We start from the raw sequence: 19,002 nt of genomic DNA on the forward strand, positions 1-19,002 counted from the left end.
AGGCTCCTTGAGTTTATTCATCACACTGCTTTTCTCCAGCTAAATCCAATCATGAAAGACAAATGCCCTCTACTTCTTTCGTGTTCTTTTTCCTTGTCTTGCCCCCTTTCTTCCCAAAAGGCCAGTCTGGTCTTCAGTTCATTTTAGTAATGACCCATGTAACTTAACTTTGATGGTGCTTCTGTGGTGTACAGCAGGCAGCACTGTGAGATCTTGGCCCAGTTAACACTCCCAGCCCACCTTCTCTGCATCAGGAATCAGGGAATGTGTATTTGCTAAACTCCACCTTCTCTCTCCTGCCGTTCTCCCAGTGGCTTCCCTTTTATGCCTTTGTAAGGCATTTGGCTGTGATTATGAATACAGTGTGAACCCAAGAGCACACCACAAAGAAAGAAATTGAGCTACTTGGCAGTATGTTGAAATTTGGGCCTTACAAATATCTAATCTAACTAATCAACTCCAAAAGACACACTTTATACCAAATGTTACTTTCAATGTTCTCTCTCTTGTTTCCAAGTAAGTAGAACTTTCTGCTTTCATCTCCATCTACAAAAATAACTTTGAGCCAGATATGATGGCGCACACTTAGAATCCGACGATTAAGGAGGCTGAGGCAAAGGATCTTGGAGTTAGTGGCCAGAATAAGCTATTTAGTCTTAAAACAAACAAACAAAAAACTTTGCTTTTTTAAATGATGAGTTCTCGTATTGTAGTTGACTTTAGGTGTACTTTCTACGTAAACTGTGAATTAACCTATTTGTGAAAACTTACCTGTGGGGAAGGGGACTCTGAGGGTGTCAGGTATATTATTGCCCTGGATAAAGAATGTGGTCTGGTGGTTAGTTTTGTTCAGTTGAGAGCAGATGCTTTCAAGTGAGGTGCATGGTAATTATTAAGGTCACTAAAAGCCAACACTAAGGAGGCTGCTGTAATGCCAGGCAGGGTTCTAAGCACTTCCTACACATTAAAGCCTCACAACGACTCAGTGAGGTGAGTACTATTTTTTTTTTAAGTGAGGAAACCAAAGCAGTAGAAGATATGTGGCCTTACTCACAGTGATGTGACCAGTGTAAGACGCAGCTGGGGAGCCAGGCATAGTAGTACACAGCTTTAATTCCAGCACAGGCAGATTTCTATGAATCCAAGTCTTGCCTGATCTAGCGGGTTCCAGGCAACCAGGCTACCCAGTAAGAGAAACCTGTCTAAAGAAAGATGCATAAGGATTTTTGGTCTGCTTCCAGAGTCCATGCTCCAAGCTCCTATTCTGTGCAAAGCAAAGGAGCTGCCTCACATGACTTGGGGAGCAAACAGATAGTAGTATGGCAAAGATTAGTGTCAAGTGATAAGTCACTTCCATTTTGTGCTGTCTTCATACATTGGGAATGGAACTGAGAGCCAGGCCAGCACCTAGAAGTGACAGGCAAGCATCTATTGCCCAGGCATACCCTCAGACTCTGAAGCAACACTTTTTTGGAGTTGAATAGTTGGGTTTTAGGAAGTTTTGGTGCTCAGGATTAAACTCAAGGCCTCAGACATGTCTACCGCTGAGTTATACTACCAGCCTCAGAAGCACCATTAATAACCACAAAATACTCTATAAAGGACCTCTCACAGACCAAATCATCTCCCTGTATATTTACACTATCATTTTGAATGATAGTGAAAACATAGAAGGTTGCAGAAATTATATCCTCTTGTTTTGGTTTTTATTTATTTTATTTCATTGTTTAAGTTCTTTGAAACAGGTTCTCAGGGGCTCAAGCCTCAGTTCAGTTACTCTGAACTCACTATGTTGCTGAAGCTGGCCTCAAACTCCTGATCCTTGGGCCTCATGTGCCTCAGTGCTGAGATTATATGGTTGTGCCAACATATCTTTAATTGAAAAATGTTCTAAAATATGATTACTGGATATTCTTCTATATAAATTTCTATCTAAATCTCAGGTAATTTTGTGGTTAAAAATTTCCAGGAATGGAATTCATAGCTATGCATATTTTTTTGTTACTTAAGCAAATTGCTTTCCATAAAGTTTGCAGTCATTTATATCCACTGATACTAAGGGAAGCATTTGGGAAAAACCATTCAAAGCTCTTACAGTATAAGTAGGAAAGGTCTAAACAAGAAACAGCCATGATGGGCTGGGGGCAGTAACTCTGTGTAAGAGTGCTTGTTTGATACATGCAAAGTTTCTAAGCACCAGAGAAATAAAACTACACACACAAGCATGGATACACATGTACATGTACATACATATGCATGTATACACACAAATATATATGCATGCACCATTCACTAGTTGGTCAAGAGACCACACTATGAATACTATCCTTGGATTTGATGCTGTATTTACTAACTGATATTAGTGTATAAGAGCTAAAATGGCACCAGTAACAAGGACTCTGTATAAATGATTCCTTTGGCCTTTCACAGGATAGTCTTTAAAAAACCAGGATCCTGATCTCATCTGACCCATACAACAATGAAAGATATTCCCAAGGGTGCAGCCTGCCAGATTATCTTAAGGGGTTAAGATCTTTTAACCCCTGTGGATAAATCTAGAATTCCTCAAGGCAGAGGATTTACCACTGACATGTTTCCATCTCACAAAAGGAAAGGCCTTCCCTGACCAAAGTTGATATTTTTAGGTGAAGTCTAAATCCAGGTAACAGACAAGAGTGAAACTGGCCCACATTTGTCTAGTTCACAGGAATGCAATTCTCCTCTTTCCTCAGAGAGGCTGGTTGTGTGCAGGCCAGGTAAAAGCTGTCCAACATACATTCCCAGTCCAAGGACTAGCTTCCAGTAAGTTCTCATCATCCATAGATGTAAGATCATTATCCCAAGACAGTTTCCAGATTAACCTTTGCTTGGTTGTTTTTCCTTATTCTGAAATTCCAGAAAGAGAAAACACCATGTAAACCAAAGGTTTAATTCCAGAAACAGAGCTCTGCCCCATCCAGTCTTAACAAGAATGGCTGATTATCTCTTCAGCCTTCAGAAGTTTGTCAATTGTTTTAATGATTTTGAAAAAAAGTACATTGGCCAAGAACCAACCGATCCATTCTGAGCTGTTCTAGAGTCATGTTGGAGCTTCTGCTCTGCTGAAAGCACTTAGGAGCTCAGGCTGGGGAAATGGTGAGCTCTTGTGTAAGATCTGGGATCACAGCTGAGGAGAGAGGGCTTAGAAAGACCAAAGAGGAAGACTGTAGATAGAAGTATCAATCTGACCCAACTGGGGATTTGCTGGGTAAATAGGTGTTGCTATCCACTAAACACTGCTGACCCTGTTGATCTGGTTCTTAGATTTGAATTGTGTTTAGCAATTCCTCGTGAACTCAGCTCTTGCAGCCAGCTTGCTGAGAGAGATGACCTAGTTCTCAAAGTCTCTGTCTCCTCTGAGCTGGAGCAAGAAATGGAATAAAAAGGACAGCAGTACTTCAGAGCCAAAGCTTAGCACTTCTTAAGAGCAGTTCATAGCCAGTCTCCCATTGCCTCCCAGCAATGCAGCCATGTCTTTATTCTCACTTCACAGGCAGAAAAGTAAAGGTCATAGACTCAGATTTGTTCAAATCTGATACCTACTGAACAGTAGTAGGACTGGCTAAAAGCCAAATGTCCTGTCTCTGTGGTAGTCCTGTCCCCTGTGCTTCCTGGATACAGGATCACAGTTCACTCTCAGCAGCTGGTAGCTGCAACCCCCACTCCCACAGACACCTTCCTTCCTTAAGGCCTGAGCCTGGAAGCCAGGGGAGCACTTCCTTGTAATCCCAGGAGATAATAGCTTCCGTTGCACCTTCTAGTCTTACTGTTGGGGAAGGTAGTGTCAAGAGTAATAAAACTGCATCCAGCAAGGAGATGTTTGCAAGTGGCGCCACAGGCCCATGCCAGCCTTGCTAGCAAGCTTTCAAGCTCTGCTCCATGGCCAATGCCAAGTGTGAAGCTCAGGAAATCTGGCAAACTCCAGGACACTCCACAGGACACTTTGCCCCCTTGAGTATGTGCTGTGTAGTAAAGAAAACCCTCGGAGGGTCCAGCTGGAACTCTCCAACAGGAAAAAGCCCTTGTTAATTCAGAACAGCTTGGAATCTATTTTGATTTGTCCTAAACTTTTAAGATATGAAGGAGGAAATCCACTGGGCTTTACAATGTATTTTTCAAGGCAAACTGCCACTGCTGTTTGAGTGACAGAGAAAACTGCAACTATCCCTACAGCAGCAACAGATGGCAAGTTATCGACCCCCTTATTTACCCTCTAGAGTCCGACTTCTGCCAACCACCTACAGAGTGTCCCCTGCTCTTTCCAGAAGACCAGCAATGTTCCTTGTTTAAGCATTTCAGAATGACTGTTCTTTGAGTGACTGACTGTTGAGTATGTTGAAGGGGCTCGTACTCCCATAGGTATACATTTGCCCATCGAAGAAGACTTAATATTCTTTGTCAATTTGGCCTTGTTCTGTCAAGTCAAAAGCTTGGGCCCCAGGACTTCATCATGGACCATGGCCAGAGGATATATTTGTTGAATCATTAGACTTAAAACAGAATCAAAGACAACACCTGGAATAAGTTGACAGCTGCTTATAATTAACGAAATGGCAGCAGTAGCCCCTATTTGTTGAGTATCCCAAACATCCAGAATGTGTACTCTATGCCTAGTCTTTCATCTATCTTTGCTGAAGCTCTGTGCAGCCTATACCCCAGTTTATAGGTGGAGAAAATGGAATTTCAGAGAGATCAAGTCACTTGCCTATAGTCACAGAGCTACTAATTGATGGAGCCCAAGTTCAGACCCATTAGTATAGGCAGGCTGGTGCTAGAGATGTAGCCTGATGACAGAACCTACATTGAGCATGTGCGTAACTGGGCATGTTCAATCACCAGCACTGCAATCATCACCACCACCACCACCACCACCATCATCATCATCCCCATGGCCATCTCTATGTACTTCCTTTGAAATTCTGTTGCCTTTTGAGTAATTGAGATAAAGAGCTTAATTGCCTTGGTCTTAGAGTTCTTTAGAAGCTATCAAGAGATCATAATTAAGAATGTTCATATAGCCACGCAGTGGTGGTGCATGCCTTTAATTCCAGCACTTGGGAGGCAAAGGCAGGTGGATTTCTGAGTTAGAGGCCAGCCTGGTCTACAGAGTGAGTTCCAGGACAGCCAGGGATACACAGAGAAACCCTGTCTCAAAAAAACCAAGGAAAAAAAAAAAGAATGTTCACATATTGTTACTGATATCCATGCCCTCTTAGGACATAATTTTTAACTAACTAGCAATCATTTTACCCACTGAGCAGCCATCTTTCCAAACCCTTTGCTTGCCTTTGAAAAGTGCTGGAGAAAGGTCTTAGGCTGGTGATAAGGTGAATGCCAGCGTTACAGTTCTTACATTTGTCATATAATGACCACCTGAACACAATCATTTGCAAAGCTTCCCACAAAGGTAGACAGTAAACTTCAAATGGCTAAAAGAGTATGTTTCCTCCAGGACAGCCAGGGCTACACAGAGAAACCCTGTCTCAAAAAACAAAAAAAAAACAACAACAACAACAAAAAAAAGAATATGTTTCCACTTAACCAGACTGTCATATGCCAGGTCATAAGAGACGTAAATGATACAAAGGAAAGTTATAAATGCAGGCTGGGGGATTGGTTGGTTGGTGAAGTGCTCTCTGTGCAAGCACAAGAACCTAAGTTCAGATCTCCAGCACCCACGGAAAAAGCTTCCTTCTGTGTTTGGCTTATGAGGAGTGTAAAACGAGCACTGGAAACACAGATAGGAAGGCCCTGTGCCTGCTGGCCAGCCACACAAGCTGAGTCATCAAGCTCCACATTCAGTGAGAAACCCTTTCTCAAAAAGTAAGGTGGAGAGTAAGGAAGATACCCAATGCCAACCCCTGACGTCCGTGTGCACAGGGCTCAGGTGGGGAGTGGGTGGAGCACAGACATACATGCACTGGTGAGAGGATTTAAAACTGTTAAGTACCATGCTGTGTCTAGAGAAACAACTGAGCATATGGACACTTACTCTGTGTAGGTCAGACAGATAGACACTTACTCAGGGCCACTGCAAAGCACCTTGTTACCTTGTTCAACAGCTCAGACCCAGTGAGCCACTGCAGATAACGTGGGGCAGAAGGGCCAGCTACCAGCTTTGGGAGAATTCTTCCACCCCGTACCGCAGTTACTCTTGAGTTCTTGAGTACATGCGCCATGCTTCCGTTTTACTACAGAGTGGTTTCTGTGAGTTATAGTGGACAGTATGGCACATATCTCTGGAAAAGCGGCCTTTATGTGTCTCAGTGGAGCCCCCACATAGTCACACTCTGACTCTACTCAGCCCACGGCCTTTATACCCACATTAGTCTGAGAATGCCTCCCATAGTAGTTAAGTGAAAAGGAGACAAAATCCAAACTACTTTGAAACTAGGCATTAAAAATAAGTATAAATAGCAATAAGCCGACATTTTTGTGTATTTAGTAGTCCTGGGGATTGAACTTATGGCCTCATGCATGTGAGCACAGGCTTCCCTACTGAGCTATACTCTCAGCATTATGCTAGCTTCCTACTTCTTTTATGCCAGCTAAATATTTAACTTCCTTCCCCATTGAGAAAGTTGTTTTTCCAACTCTTTTTCAGGTATTAAAAATAAAGAAGGGCATCTAATTTCTCTTGAGCTGGACATCCAGTGTTACCATGTCTCCCGTCCCCCATCAGAAGATGGCCATTGTCACAGAGTAATAGCTGGTTTACTAAGGACTAACATATCTAATAGACTCCTACCTACACTGTGCATGAGACTGGCAGAATGGCTTTGAATAATGACTCACTTTGAGTTCACTTTGAGAAATGTCCCATTAGTTCTCTGTTTTCATAACCTCATGTACTTGGTATGACAGGGGTGAGGTATATTTATGAGTTTGCAACTGGCAACCAAACACTAAAAACCAGAGATCTGGGGACAAGAATGGGGTAATGGGGGAAATAGTGAAACATCTGCGAGTCACCCCATAGATAGGCATACATTGAGAATCTATGTGCAGGCTTCTGTCTGTAGAGGATGGAAGACCCCTTATCTGCAACTGCTCCAGAAATAAAACTTCCTCCTCCGCCCAGGCTAGGTAGACCGCCATCATCTTGGGACTGAGCAAACAGTGGTGTCTGAGACAGACAGGACTGAAAGTGGAACTGCTGAGTCACTCCTGTCCACACTGGCAGTCAAGGAAGAGGCTCCTTAGCCAGTCACAGTGGCTTTTCAGAGCGCTTTATCATTTTGGACTCTCAAAATGTGTGTTTAAACTCTGGGTGACCCAGGCAGCCTTCCAGATGGGCACCATTCAGCTGCAAGTGGGGAAGAGTGAACCCAGGGTCCTCAGGTCACCTAACAGAGAGGTTGGGCATGGGGTGTAAGGGCTGTGCTGCAGCCCAAAAGAAACTTCTCATCTGCAACAGCGGCTCTAGATAGGTCAGGTAGTAAGCTCCAGAATCACACACAAGAGTCCGAAAGCCCCACTCCCCCCACTTCCTAGATGTGAGGTTGCAGCAATTATTGACCTCCCTGGGCCTTAACTTCCTTATCAGCTCCCTGAGCAAGTGAAATAGCATTATATGAAGCTTTTGGCACTGTGCCTGGGACACTGCTATGCACACAGTGAATGCTAATTTCCTCTTTCTCCTGTGTGGTATCATTTAAAGTAGCTCCACACTGTCCTGCCAGTCAAATGGCTTAAAATTCCACCAACCGTCCATAAAATCCCTTCCTACAATGCAAACACCCCTAGGGAGCTCTCGCTAATCCTTTTATCAGCTATCACTTTAAGGGGATTAGTTGCAGATTGAGAACAAAACTCAAAGGGAAAGAGATACAGAGAAGGAGGAGCCAAAGAAGGAGGATCAAAACCCCCTAATCCTGGGCCCTCAGGGAGACAGGGGAAGCCAGGACTGTGCATTCCCCCTCCCAGAATTCCCTTGACTTTGCAGGAAACTAAGGTGTTTAGGAAGTCGTATCTATGGTTTGCAATCACAAGTTCTTCTCAAAAGAAAAAAAGAGAGGAGAGAGAGGAGTGGGAAATCTGAAGTTGATAAGGCTACTGTCTCAGGTTTGCTGTCATGGGTCTAAAGCCACAGAGGTGCTCTTAGTCCTTTTCTCAGCCCATCCTCCTTTGTCTCCTTTGGCAGAGCCACCAGGTACATTGAGGGCAGCAATGTGCCTGGCTGGAGGGGGCCTCGGGAGAGGTCACTCGTCTACTTTCTTCCACTAACCCTTCTTCCTCTGCCCATATCCCCACCCCAGCTAGCTACCAATCCTGACAGAACTACCGAAAACACAGAAAGAATAGAATTGTAGCAGAGCACATGGCTGAGCCTTGAGTGACCAGGGCAGCAGAGCTAGAAGGATCACAAGGACTGCCCAACGCCAAGACAGAACTCAGAAAACCCACTTCCATCCTCAAAGACCTTGAAAGAGAATCAAACCCAGGCTCTGTTCCCTGGAGGTCCTGTAGAGGGACAAACTGGCTCTGTGGAGATGGGGACTGAGGCATGTTAATGTGGAGCTGCTGGCCATTGATGGGCAGATACCAGATTTAATTGTGGTTTTCCCTTCTGCCATCCTGCTAAGCCTGTCGTTATCCAACATAGAGAAAGCATTGATTAATGTGAAATCATTGCTTGGACAGGGAAGTGTAAGAACGTTTCACTGCATCAGAGGGAGAGTCCACCAGCCACATGTGCACAATGCGTCCTGCAGCAGGCAGATGATATCTATCTGTGAAGCATTTGCAAGGCTTCTGTTTTACTGCACCCTGATTTCTCTGATAGCAGCAGTAAACCACCCCACGCCTCAAATCATCTGTTGGTCAAACCTCTCATTAATTTAGGTTGACTCTGCTAACATTCCTAATAAATCCTCAGCCCAGATCGGAAAGAGGGAAACATCTGGAACAGAGAAGGTAAGGGAAAGCTGAAAAGAAGGGAATAGCTAAGGGAAAGAAGAGCAGGGAAGAGAGAACCCAGGAAAACCAGGGGCACAGCAGAGCGAGAGACAAGTGAAGGAGTAACCCCTGAGCTAAAGCTCGGAAGCCTCCTGCATGAGCTAACACACTCAGTACTCAGAAAGCTGATTTACTTTACCATTCTAGCTCTGCTTAAAACCATTATTTACCTTCATAGTGAGCAGAGGAGAGAGTTCATACCTGCCTTGTATGTGTGAAGACAGGAATTCAATTCCCAGAGCCCAGGTTGTTTTGTTTTGTTTTATTTTCGTGTGTGTATGTGGTTGTTTGTGCCAGCTATGAGGCTGGGGAGATGGTTCCGTGATTAAGAGCCTTTGCTGTTGTTCTTTCAGAGGACCAGAGTTAAGTCCCAGCACCCATATTAGGTGAATCACAAACTCACAACTACCTGTAACTCCAGCTTCAGGGAATCCAACACCCTCTTCTGGCCTCCTCAGATACTCACACAGATGGTATCTATTCACTACCCCTCTCACACGTAAATAATATAAATATGTTTAAAAGCCAGATATGCTGACCAGTGCTTATAATCCCAACACTGGGAAAGTGGGGATAGATGGTCCCTGGGGCTCCACATAGCAAACCCAAGAAGAAAGGGAGGAAGGAAGGAAGAAAGGAAGGAAGGAAGGAAGGAAGGAAGGAAGGAAGGAAGGAAGGAAGGAAGGAAGGAAAGGAGGGAAAGAGGGAAGGAAGGGAGGAGGGAGGAAGAGAAGGAGTGAGAGATGAAGAGAGGGAGAGAGGGAGGAAGGGAGGGAGGAAACCATGGATGGCACCTGTGGAAGGATGCCTGAGACTGTTGCTCACCTCCGTGTGCATACATACATATGTAAGCAAAACTACTTTTGCAGTGCTGTGGATTGAATTCATGCATGCTAGCCAAACATTTCAGTGCAACTGTTTACTTATTTATTTAGACAGGTTCTTGCTATGTTGCCCAAGCTGGCCTCAAATTTCTGGGCCCAAGTAATTCTCCTTCCTCAGTTTCTGAGTATTTTGGACAACAGGTGTGCTCCACTGAGCCAACTTCCTTCTTCAAAACAAGAAAACTGAAAATAAAGAGAAGTTCATAGATTTTCCCCAGGGTCACCATGATGCACAACATTGGAAAGTCAAAGCTCCCACTGGTACTCAAAACTGCCACTGCTGATCCAGAGCTACACATTTAGATCAGCAACTGCCCTCAAAACCTAGACAGTCCCATCCCAGGTCAAGTACATGGGACACTTATATGTTGGGTTTAATCTCACCAGTTCATCTTAATATGGATCCCTGTACTAGATCCAGCTCTCCTGCATAGTATATTTTCTAAGGAGGAGATAGTGGGAGAGTATGGCCATACGCCCTGCGATAGCTACTTTACTCTGTTCACAGTCTAACAGTCACTATGATTCTGAAGATTAGATCAAAACAGCACCCCCAAACCCCGACTATCATTTCAACAAGACATATGTCCCAGGACACAACATACGTCCCTGGACACGCAGTTCTTTTGCTTTGTGCCTCTTCTGGAGCCATCCTACACATTTGTTTTCAACTGTGAGACTCGTGAGAACTTGCCTAAACCCCAAACATGTCTATACTAAAAATTATTTTCTTATGCTCCCAAATTTCCATTCTTACCAAAAGCAACTCCAAACCTTCTGTTTCCCAGCTGTTGACAGGCTACCCTGCCCTCACTGACCTGGCCCCACCCTGTAGCAAGGCTTGAATAAACACAAAGAGTAAGAACTTCTAGTGTTCTTACCCCTGTAATTCACTATGGCCTTATGAGAGATGTGGTGTGGTTGCCTTCAGAAGCAAACTCTCCCCAGAAAGATGAGCTAAGTTCTCCAAAAGCACACTAAAACTTACTTAAGCGGAAGGAAGACAACATTTGAGTCTTCAGGTTCCAGGTCCAGGTCCAGGTCCCCTGAGAACCCATCTTGAAACTTAAGGTGTCATCCAATAAAAGAAATGGTGTAGTAGTTGGAAAAGAAGTTTAGTTGCAGTGTTGAGTCTCTGATAACCCTTTCTCCTCCTCAGTGCTCCTCACACCTGGATGGAAGTCCTTCATGGTTATGTCAGTATATAGCTGCCCCACAAACTGACATCTCCCTTGAAAGGACTTAGGTACAGTCCACTTTAACCCATCACAAGCCAGCAAGGAAAGTAGGAAGTCGCAGGCAACATCTCCTAAGAGACCAGACAGAAGGACTGGCCTTTGTCCTCCTGCCTGTCCTTCAAGAAACCTGACCTGTGGCCTGCTGCTGTAGGGGCCTGAGCCTCCTGAGAAAACCTGTGCTAGGGGAATGCAGCCCAGGTGAGTAGGTCCTAGTAGGGCCTAGCATTGAGTCTGCTTCAGATAAGCCCTATACTCAAAGCAGAACCAGATCTGGATAAGATGGAAGCTTTGAAGATCTGCCCAAATCAGTTGCTCTCTAATCAATCCCAGGACTGTGTGAATGAAGACCGGAAAGATTGTTTCCCAATTTGCAGCCTGGGGAGTAAGGATGTAAAAACTGACTCCAGCCTCCTGGAGTGTGTGAGTCAACAGGGCTTCCCCAAAGGACCTTCTGGGCAGCCCTAGCCAGCACAGAGCCCTTGACCCTGAGTCTACTCCAGACCTGCTTCTCACCTCCGCAAGGTACAAGGACCTCAGATAGCCTTTCAGAGAATGTCCTAGCAGGCCCTGGGCCCCAGGGAGTAGAGGAAAGGGAAGGATGGAAAGGCTCTGGGGGCTTGTCTATGGCACAGTCTCAACTCACTGACAGTCCAAGGGAACTGTGGAGGAAGGGGGAAGGAGAAACAGGGAAGAGAGCAGAAGAGGTCCCAAAGCCCATGAGGCACAGAAGCAGAGGAACAATTGATAGATTCATTTTGCCTTTGACCTAAGACCGAAAGAGACTGGCTTTTTGTGGAGGGGATAGTGGTGTTTTTAAATAAGCTGGTTCTATGTTTAATATGTAAGCCTATGAATGCACTTTTCCAATTCAATTTTTAAATTTATTTCCCTAGTTGAATTATGTGAACTGTATACTAGAGGGAGTTACAGATGAGAATGCATCTTAGAACTTTTGAATTAGTGATTTAGAGATCACTGATAGAGTATACATAGGAGGGAACTGAGCCCAACAAATTTAATAGTCAGACCCAAGGTCATGGAGCTGGTGAAGACAAAAATGTGGCCCTTTCTACTCTGTGGCCTCTTTCCTCAACTGTGTGCTCCCTGAACAGAGATTTGGGAAGGGGACAGCTAGGCTGATCAATAAATGATCTAACTTGTCACTGGAGAAAATATATTTAATCTGTGGCCACAGCATCTCAGCCCTTCAGCCAAACATCATCCATCACATCATAAAGAGTAACTTGCCAAAGAAGAGTCTGAAAATCCAAACCAGATCCTTCTCCAGTCCTGGAGCAGCCAGTTGCATTTCATTCCCAGCCAGGTTCCAGCCCATCATTTGCAAGCCAGGGTCTCATCATTTGACAGAGACCCTGTGTTCATTCATATGAGCTCTTCAGCTGCTTTGTCCCCACTAGTGCTGTCCAAAAAGGAGGAAGGAGAACGGGCCGGGGAACCCAGGCTTCCAGAACTGGCTGTGTGGGCCCAGGAGCCTCACTCAACCCTGCCTACACAAGATGCTAGAACTGAAATGTACACACATTCACATAGCCTTAGGCTTTCAAAACCTGAGATATTGTTAAAGTGGTGGTGGGGGGCAATAGTCATTATACCAGAGCCCCAATCTAAAATCCAGCTTTTTTTTTTTTTTTTGAAGCTTCAGTGATTTCTTAACTTTGGAAATGTTTATTTCTTTATTGTGAGTGTATGTGAACACACACACACACACACACACATGAGAACCATGATACATATATAGAAGTCAGAAGATAGTCTATTCTCCTTCTTCATATGGTTCTAGGGTTCAAATTCAGGGCATTGGGGTTGCACAGCAACAAGAGCTTTACCTGCTGAACTGCCTTGCTGGTCCACGTGATTTCATCATGGTGTCAGAACTGAGAAAGACACAATACTTCCAGGGGTGGATTCTCTAGGCCAGGACTAAGTCATTTGTTCTGTTCTCAGAGCCTGAGACTTTTCATTGTTGTTATTAGTCCCATGGTCCTTTATTTAATGCTAGAATTTCAAAGGAAACCTTACTTAATCCAATTGATGGGATATGTTAGAGAAGAAAAAAAAGTCATACCAAAGACATGTTTTCTTCTGTAAAGAAAAAGAATCAAAACTGAGAGAATGTTGTCAAAGTCCCACCCTGAGACCACACTGTTCTCCTGTGGATAAAGGTTACCAGAGTGTATTAGATATGCCAAAGCAAAACACCACTCATGGCAGACGTCTTCACTGTGGTGATTCAACCTTTTGTTTTGTTTTGTTTTGTTTTGTTTTGTTTTGTTGTTTTTGTTTTTTTTTCGAGACAGGGTTTCTCTGTGTAGCCCTAGCTGTCCTAGAACTCACTCTGTAGACCAGGCTGGCCTCGAACTCAGAAATCTGCCTGCTTCTACCTCCCAAGTGCTGGGATTAAAGGTGTGCGCCCCCACTGCCCAGCTATGGTGATTCTATCTTCAGGCTTGTTCACCAGCTACAATATACTCTTCCATCTGGAACTGTTGGCCACAACAACCACTTACTCATTAACTCAACCAGCTGAGAGCTCACTGGGTATCCATCCACTGGTGGCTCAGAGACATCAGGATACTGCTACTTCCTGGGCACAGCAGGAAAGAATGCAGTGCTGGCAACACAAGGGAAGGAGGACTTAAGTTCTAGTGTTTGGATCAGATGAGCGCAATCCGGGAAATATATAACCACCCAGCAAATGTAACCTCAGACGCTGAGAGCAGAGATGGTCGTAAGGCGCTATGTGGCTCAGAATAAAAAGATGAGGGCAAGAGAGAAGGGGTGGGAAGAAGGCATTCCACCCCACTGGTGCTCCATTTTAGTGACTATGAAGTGAAGAGGCTTCGGCAGCAGGCACTGAGTAGACTGTCTGAGGAGCTGGATGTTGGAGGAGTTTGGAATAGAAGTACCTTGCTGCTATTGGAGCAGAAGGATAACTAGAGAAGCAGACTGGGGGAGAGACAGCAGCAGATGAGCAGGATATAAAGATGTGAGGAGTTTATGGTGAAGGGGGAGGAGCTGCAACACTTAACAGAGTGAGCAACCTGCAGGACTAACCTTAGGAATCAATGCAAGATGCTGAGTGGGTCCTAAATGTTGGAGAGAATCCTACTTTCAGTAGGTCTTAAGGAGAAAATCTGTATATTCTAACAAACACAGTAAACTTAGAATACAAGAACCCAAACACAAACACTTTACTCAGAAATTTCAAAGCCGTGGGTGTGGTAGAGCACACATTTGATCCCAGCACTCAAGAAGTAGAGGCAGGAAATCTCTGTGTGTTCTAGGCCAGCCTGGTCTATACAGTGAATTCTAGGCTAGCCAGAACTACATAGTGAGACTCTGTCTTGAGAGTGGGGCGGGGAAATTTAAAACACACTTCTATATAGCTCTTGGGTTAAAAAAGTAAAGCTAACATTCTGAGATAGGCTGTTTTAAAAGAACAATGAGAACCTGTTCCTGAAAGCCTGTGGGATGAGACCAAAGTGACACTGGAGGAAAGTTTAGAGCCCTAATGAGCTTATTATGAGCAATCCCAAAACTAAAAGGGTAAAGCACTCAAATCAAGAAATTAGGAAAGGAGAAAAAAACAAGAAAGATGAATACATTTATTTTTTAAAGGAGTTAAACATTGAAACAAAAATATAATTTTAAGTTGATTAATAAAACTAAAGGTTATATCTTAATGAAAAAATAGGGGGCAGGGCTGGAAAGATGGCTCCGTGATTTAGAGCACTGGCTGTTCTTGTAGAGGACTCAGATCCAGTTCTCAGCACCCACCAGTAGTTCATACCCATTGGAATCTGATGCCTTCTGACCTCCAAAGGCAGCAGGTGTGTGTGTGGTGTGCATACTTACATGCAGACAAAGCACACACATAAGCTAAAATAAATAAGCTTAATAGAAAACTTTAAAGAAAAATAGATGTCTTTTACAAATGGAATTTTAAAATGAGAAAACACAAAAAGCATTGAGTTCAGAAGCATAAAAAGGGTAGATTCCATTAGTTTATCAAAAGGAAAGGACAACAGAAGAGGGACTAGTTGAAGGGTCCAGCAGGGCTGGGAGGGGCCACGAGAATAACAGGTCAGAGTACATAATGTGCATGTGTGGGAATGCCATGATGAAGCCCACTCACCATTATGCACAATTAATTTAGCTAATGAAAACATTTTTACAATGTATAATAAAAGTAGATTCTAGATTAGAGTAGAATATCATGTACAACTCCATCCTAAAGAATTTACTTGTCTTACTTTATATGTTATAAAAAAGTCTAGGTGGATGAAAAGCTGCAGAAGAAAAGTTAAAGGTAGTGAAGGATTTGTTACCACAGCCAGAGGGCTCTTCAAATGAACTCCAAGAAACCACAGAGGGGCAGTTAAAATTGAAGAAAGAAAGAAAAAAAAAAAAAAACAGAGCTCCACTCATAAGGCTGGTTCCCAGTTACTGCCCAAATAGGCAATGGCTGGCTCAGACTGTAACACTCCCAACCACATCACCCACAGATATTACCAAGCCCCGAATAAGACCTTAACAAATGAGTGCAAGGACATAGGATATCTGTTAATGTGATCCACTATACTAGGTTAAGATAAAATGGTATCTTTTCAGATATCATATCTCTTTAGATAGAAAAATTTAAAAGCCGTCAATAAAATTTAACCAATGTTCCTGACTAAAATAAATTTAAAACTTTAAAACTCTTGGAAAATGAAAAGCAAAACATATTCACCACAATCTACAGCAAATGTCACACTGTGGCAAAGCATCAGCAGCATATGCTTCCTGGTTTGGTAAAGCTGACACAAGGGTGTCCGACCAAGTACTAACACTGCACTCCTGTAGCTGCAGACAGAGAGGCTGAACCAGGAGGGCTGAGAATGCTCAGGAGTTTGGGGCCTGCCTAGGCAACAGTGAGACCTTCCCTAAAAACAAAACAAAAAAAGGTAGAAGGAAAAAAATAAGACTGATGAAAAACCCTGGTAATCTCACCACTCAGAAGACATTCCAGCTGCCCTGTAGGGAGGGGAGGACCCCACCAAAGTGAAGCAGTCTTTTATCTTGCCGAAATGGGATGTGCTTGTGCTAAGCAAAAAACAGCAAGGCATACATTTGAAAATCTTATTCGAAGCTGTTATGAGAATGTAGGTAGAAGGAGCAAAGGTTGGAAATGTGATTTCTGAGAAGAGAAGCATGCTTCCAGAAGAGGCCTTGGGTTGAACACAGGATGCTCCTAATGGTGTCACATTGGTTAGTCCTGGCTGGGAAGGGCTTGAGCTTTTGATTCCATCCTTGGGTCTTGCCCATTAGCTGCAGAACCTCACTCCTCAAACCTGCTTAAGAAACAGGGCAGGGATAGAGGCCTTGGCTCTGCAGTAGAGCATGTGCTAACAGCTCAAGGACTGGTTTTCACCTCCAGCCTGGGGAGTGGGAAACCAGGTTAGAGCCCCAGAGAAGGTTTGACAAAGCCTCTCTTTGTCTTCTCATTCTCCCAGACCGCCCAGGCTTGCTGAACGTGAAGCCCATCGAGGACATCCAAGACAACCTGCTGCAGGCCCTGGAACTCCAGCTCAAGCTGAACCACCCGGAGTCCTCCCAGCTGTTCGCCAAGGTGCTCCAGAAGATGACAGACCTCAGGCAGATTGTCACAGAGCACGTGCAGCTATTGCATGTGATCAAGAAGACGGAGACAGACATGAGCCTTCACCCCCTGCTCCAGGAGATCTACAAGGACTTGTATTAGCAGAAAAGTCCCACCCGCTGACAACGTGTTCCTTCTATCGATTGCACTATTATTTTGAGGGAAAAATCTGACACCTAAGAAATTTACTGTGAAAAAGCATTTAAAAACAAAAGGTTTTAGAACATGATCTATTTTATGCATATTGTTTATAAAGATACATTTACAATTTACTTTTAATATTAAAAATTACCACATTATGAGATTGTTTATAGTATTTAAAGAGTGAATGTATGTGTCCCGTTCTGCCATCACAGGTGTGCAGAAGGATTTCCCTCATTTTATTTCTTTTCTTCTTTCTTTCTTGTTCATTCTTTGACATGCATATGTGCTCATATATATGTTTATGTGTGTGTAGGTTCTATGCATGTGTATGGAGGCCCAGAGACAGCTCTAAAGCTGGCTTGTTCATTCTCAGGACTGTCATGTACCTACTTTGAGACAGGGTCTTTCATTGGCCTAGAACCAACCAATTAGGTTAGACTGGTCAGTGAGCTCTGGGGAACCACCTGTCCCCACCTGCCCATCACCACCCTGTCTAGCATGTTTAGGTGGATTTGAGGAGAAGGATTGAACTCGGGTCCTCATGCTTTCACAAGAACCCAAACTTCTCCCACTCTAACAGTTTTCATGCATCACCAGCAACCTGTTTAACATATTGTCATCCCTCCACAATCATGGGGTCTGGCTCCAGGTCTCCTGAAGGTACCAAACCCCATGGGTGTTCAAGTTTTTAAACACGAAATGTTGCAAATAAACTCTGCACACTCTCTCCTTTCATTGGAACTATCTCTACATACTTATGATACCTAACACAATGGAAATGTTGTAAGCTGTATTATAATATTTGGGAAATCATGACAAAAGTGGGAAGAGTCATAAAATTCAATAATTCATTAAAATACCATCTCAAAAGCAAAGGGAGTGGGTGGCTGGAGAGATGGCTCAACGGTTAAAAATACTGGCTGCCCCATTCACTTCCCAGCACCCATATCAGGTAGCTCACAACCACCTGTAACTATCTGAAGCTTTCTTTGGGTATCCACACGCACATGACATATACATACATATACATACATATTTTTACTTAAAAATATGAAGGGGTAGATGCCTTAGCAAGCCATACAAGGCTGATCACCTGCTTCCCAACCATGAATACATATAAAAAGTTGGATTGATAGTATGCATCTATAATCCTAACACTTGCATGGTGAGACAGGAGGCAGAGACAAGACAATGGCCTAGAAGCTTTCAGGCCAGTTAGCTGGAATATTCACAGCAGTAGAAACAAGAAAAACCCTGCTTCAAAAGGTTGCAAGTCAAGAACCAGCTCACAAAAGCTGTCTTCTGACCTCTACACACAAATAAATAAGTAGATAATAACTATTTTTAAGACTTTAAAGAGTCTGCCAAAATGATCATATCATTCAATTAAGAAGAAAAACATGACTCTTAAAGCATTATAATGCAGGTAACTAATCTTGCAATGGATGAATGGTTTGGGTTCTTGATCACATGCTAGGGGATGGTTTGTGGAGAAGTGAAGATTCATGAATATTGACAAGTCAGAGAGGAGCCTGTGGACTCAGAGGCAGGACTCAGGGATGATGCTGAATTCAGAATCTGCAAGAAAGATAACAAAAGGCATTACAGGAAAGAAAACCAGAAAGAACAACAGAGCAGAAGAGGGCGAGGGTGGCCTTGCTGCTCCCTGGCCTTAGACATAGACAGCAGAGATACTGTGACTCTTCCCATCAGCCCAGAGATCCCTTACTTTACTAAACTCAAAGGCTCATGATCCATGCTATGTTTGCAACAAATGCCAGCAAGCAGGTTATACATTGTTCCCTAGCATTAGAGGCTTCTGGGTTGTTAAAGCCATCAGATGTACGTGAGGTCTTTAAAACATGCCCTGTTCCTGAATGACCATGAGATCTCCACTCTCCAGGATGACTGTTCCCATGCCCTAACTTAATCCCTTCATTTACCGTAAAAAGTGGTGTTTCTACCCAGGAGGCTACAACTTTAGAGTTGGGGGGCTGTCAAGCCAAAACATCAAGAAAGATCTTTCCATCCTCTTGGAAAGAAATTGTATCTCCAAAGAGTAAGATTATGAAAGTGA

At 43.7% G+C, this 19,002-nt stretch overlaps 1 protein-coding gene across 5 annotated transcripts in view; it reads left to right on the plus strand.

The window, feature by feature from the left end:
- Pparg (peroxisome proliferator activated receptor gamma) overlaps positions 1-17,645 on the plus strand; it is a 130,940-nt gene extending 113,295 nt beyond the window's left edge. For 4 of the 5 annotated variants that reach the window (XM_031382998.1, XM_031383000.1, XM_031382999.1 and 1 more), the window contains one exon: positions 16,636-17,645. In XM_031382998.1, coding sequence (XP_031238858.1) covers positions 16,636-16,883 — 248 coding nt within the window. In that variant the 3' untranslated portion in view covers positions 16,884-17,645. The remainder of the gene's footprint in view (positions 1-16,635) is intronic. The other variant, XM_031382997.1, reaches the window with a different exon arrangement.
- The last annotated feature ends 1,357 nt before the right edge of the window (positions 17,646-19,002 follow it).

Source organism: Mastomys coucha, unplaced genomic scaffold (assembly GCF_008632895.1).
Source record: "Mastomys coucha isolate ucsf_1 unplaced genomic scaffold, UCSF_Mcou_1 pScaffold20, whole genome shotgun sequence".
Classification (NCBI taxonomy): domain Eukaryota; kingdom Metazoa; phylum Chordata; class Mammalia; order Rodentia; family Muridae; genus Mastomys; species Mastomys coucha.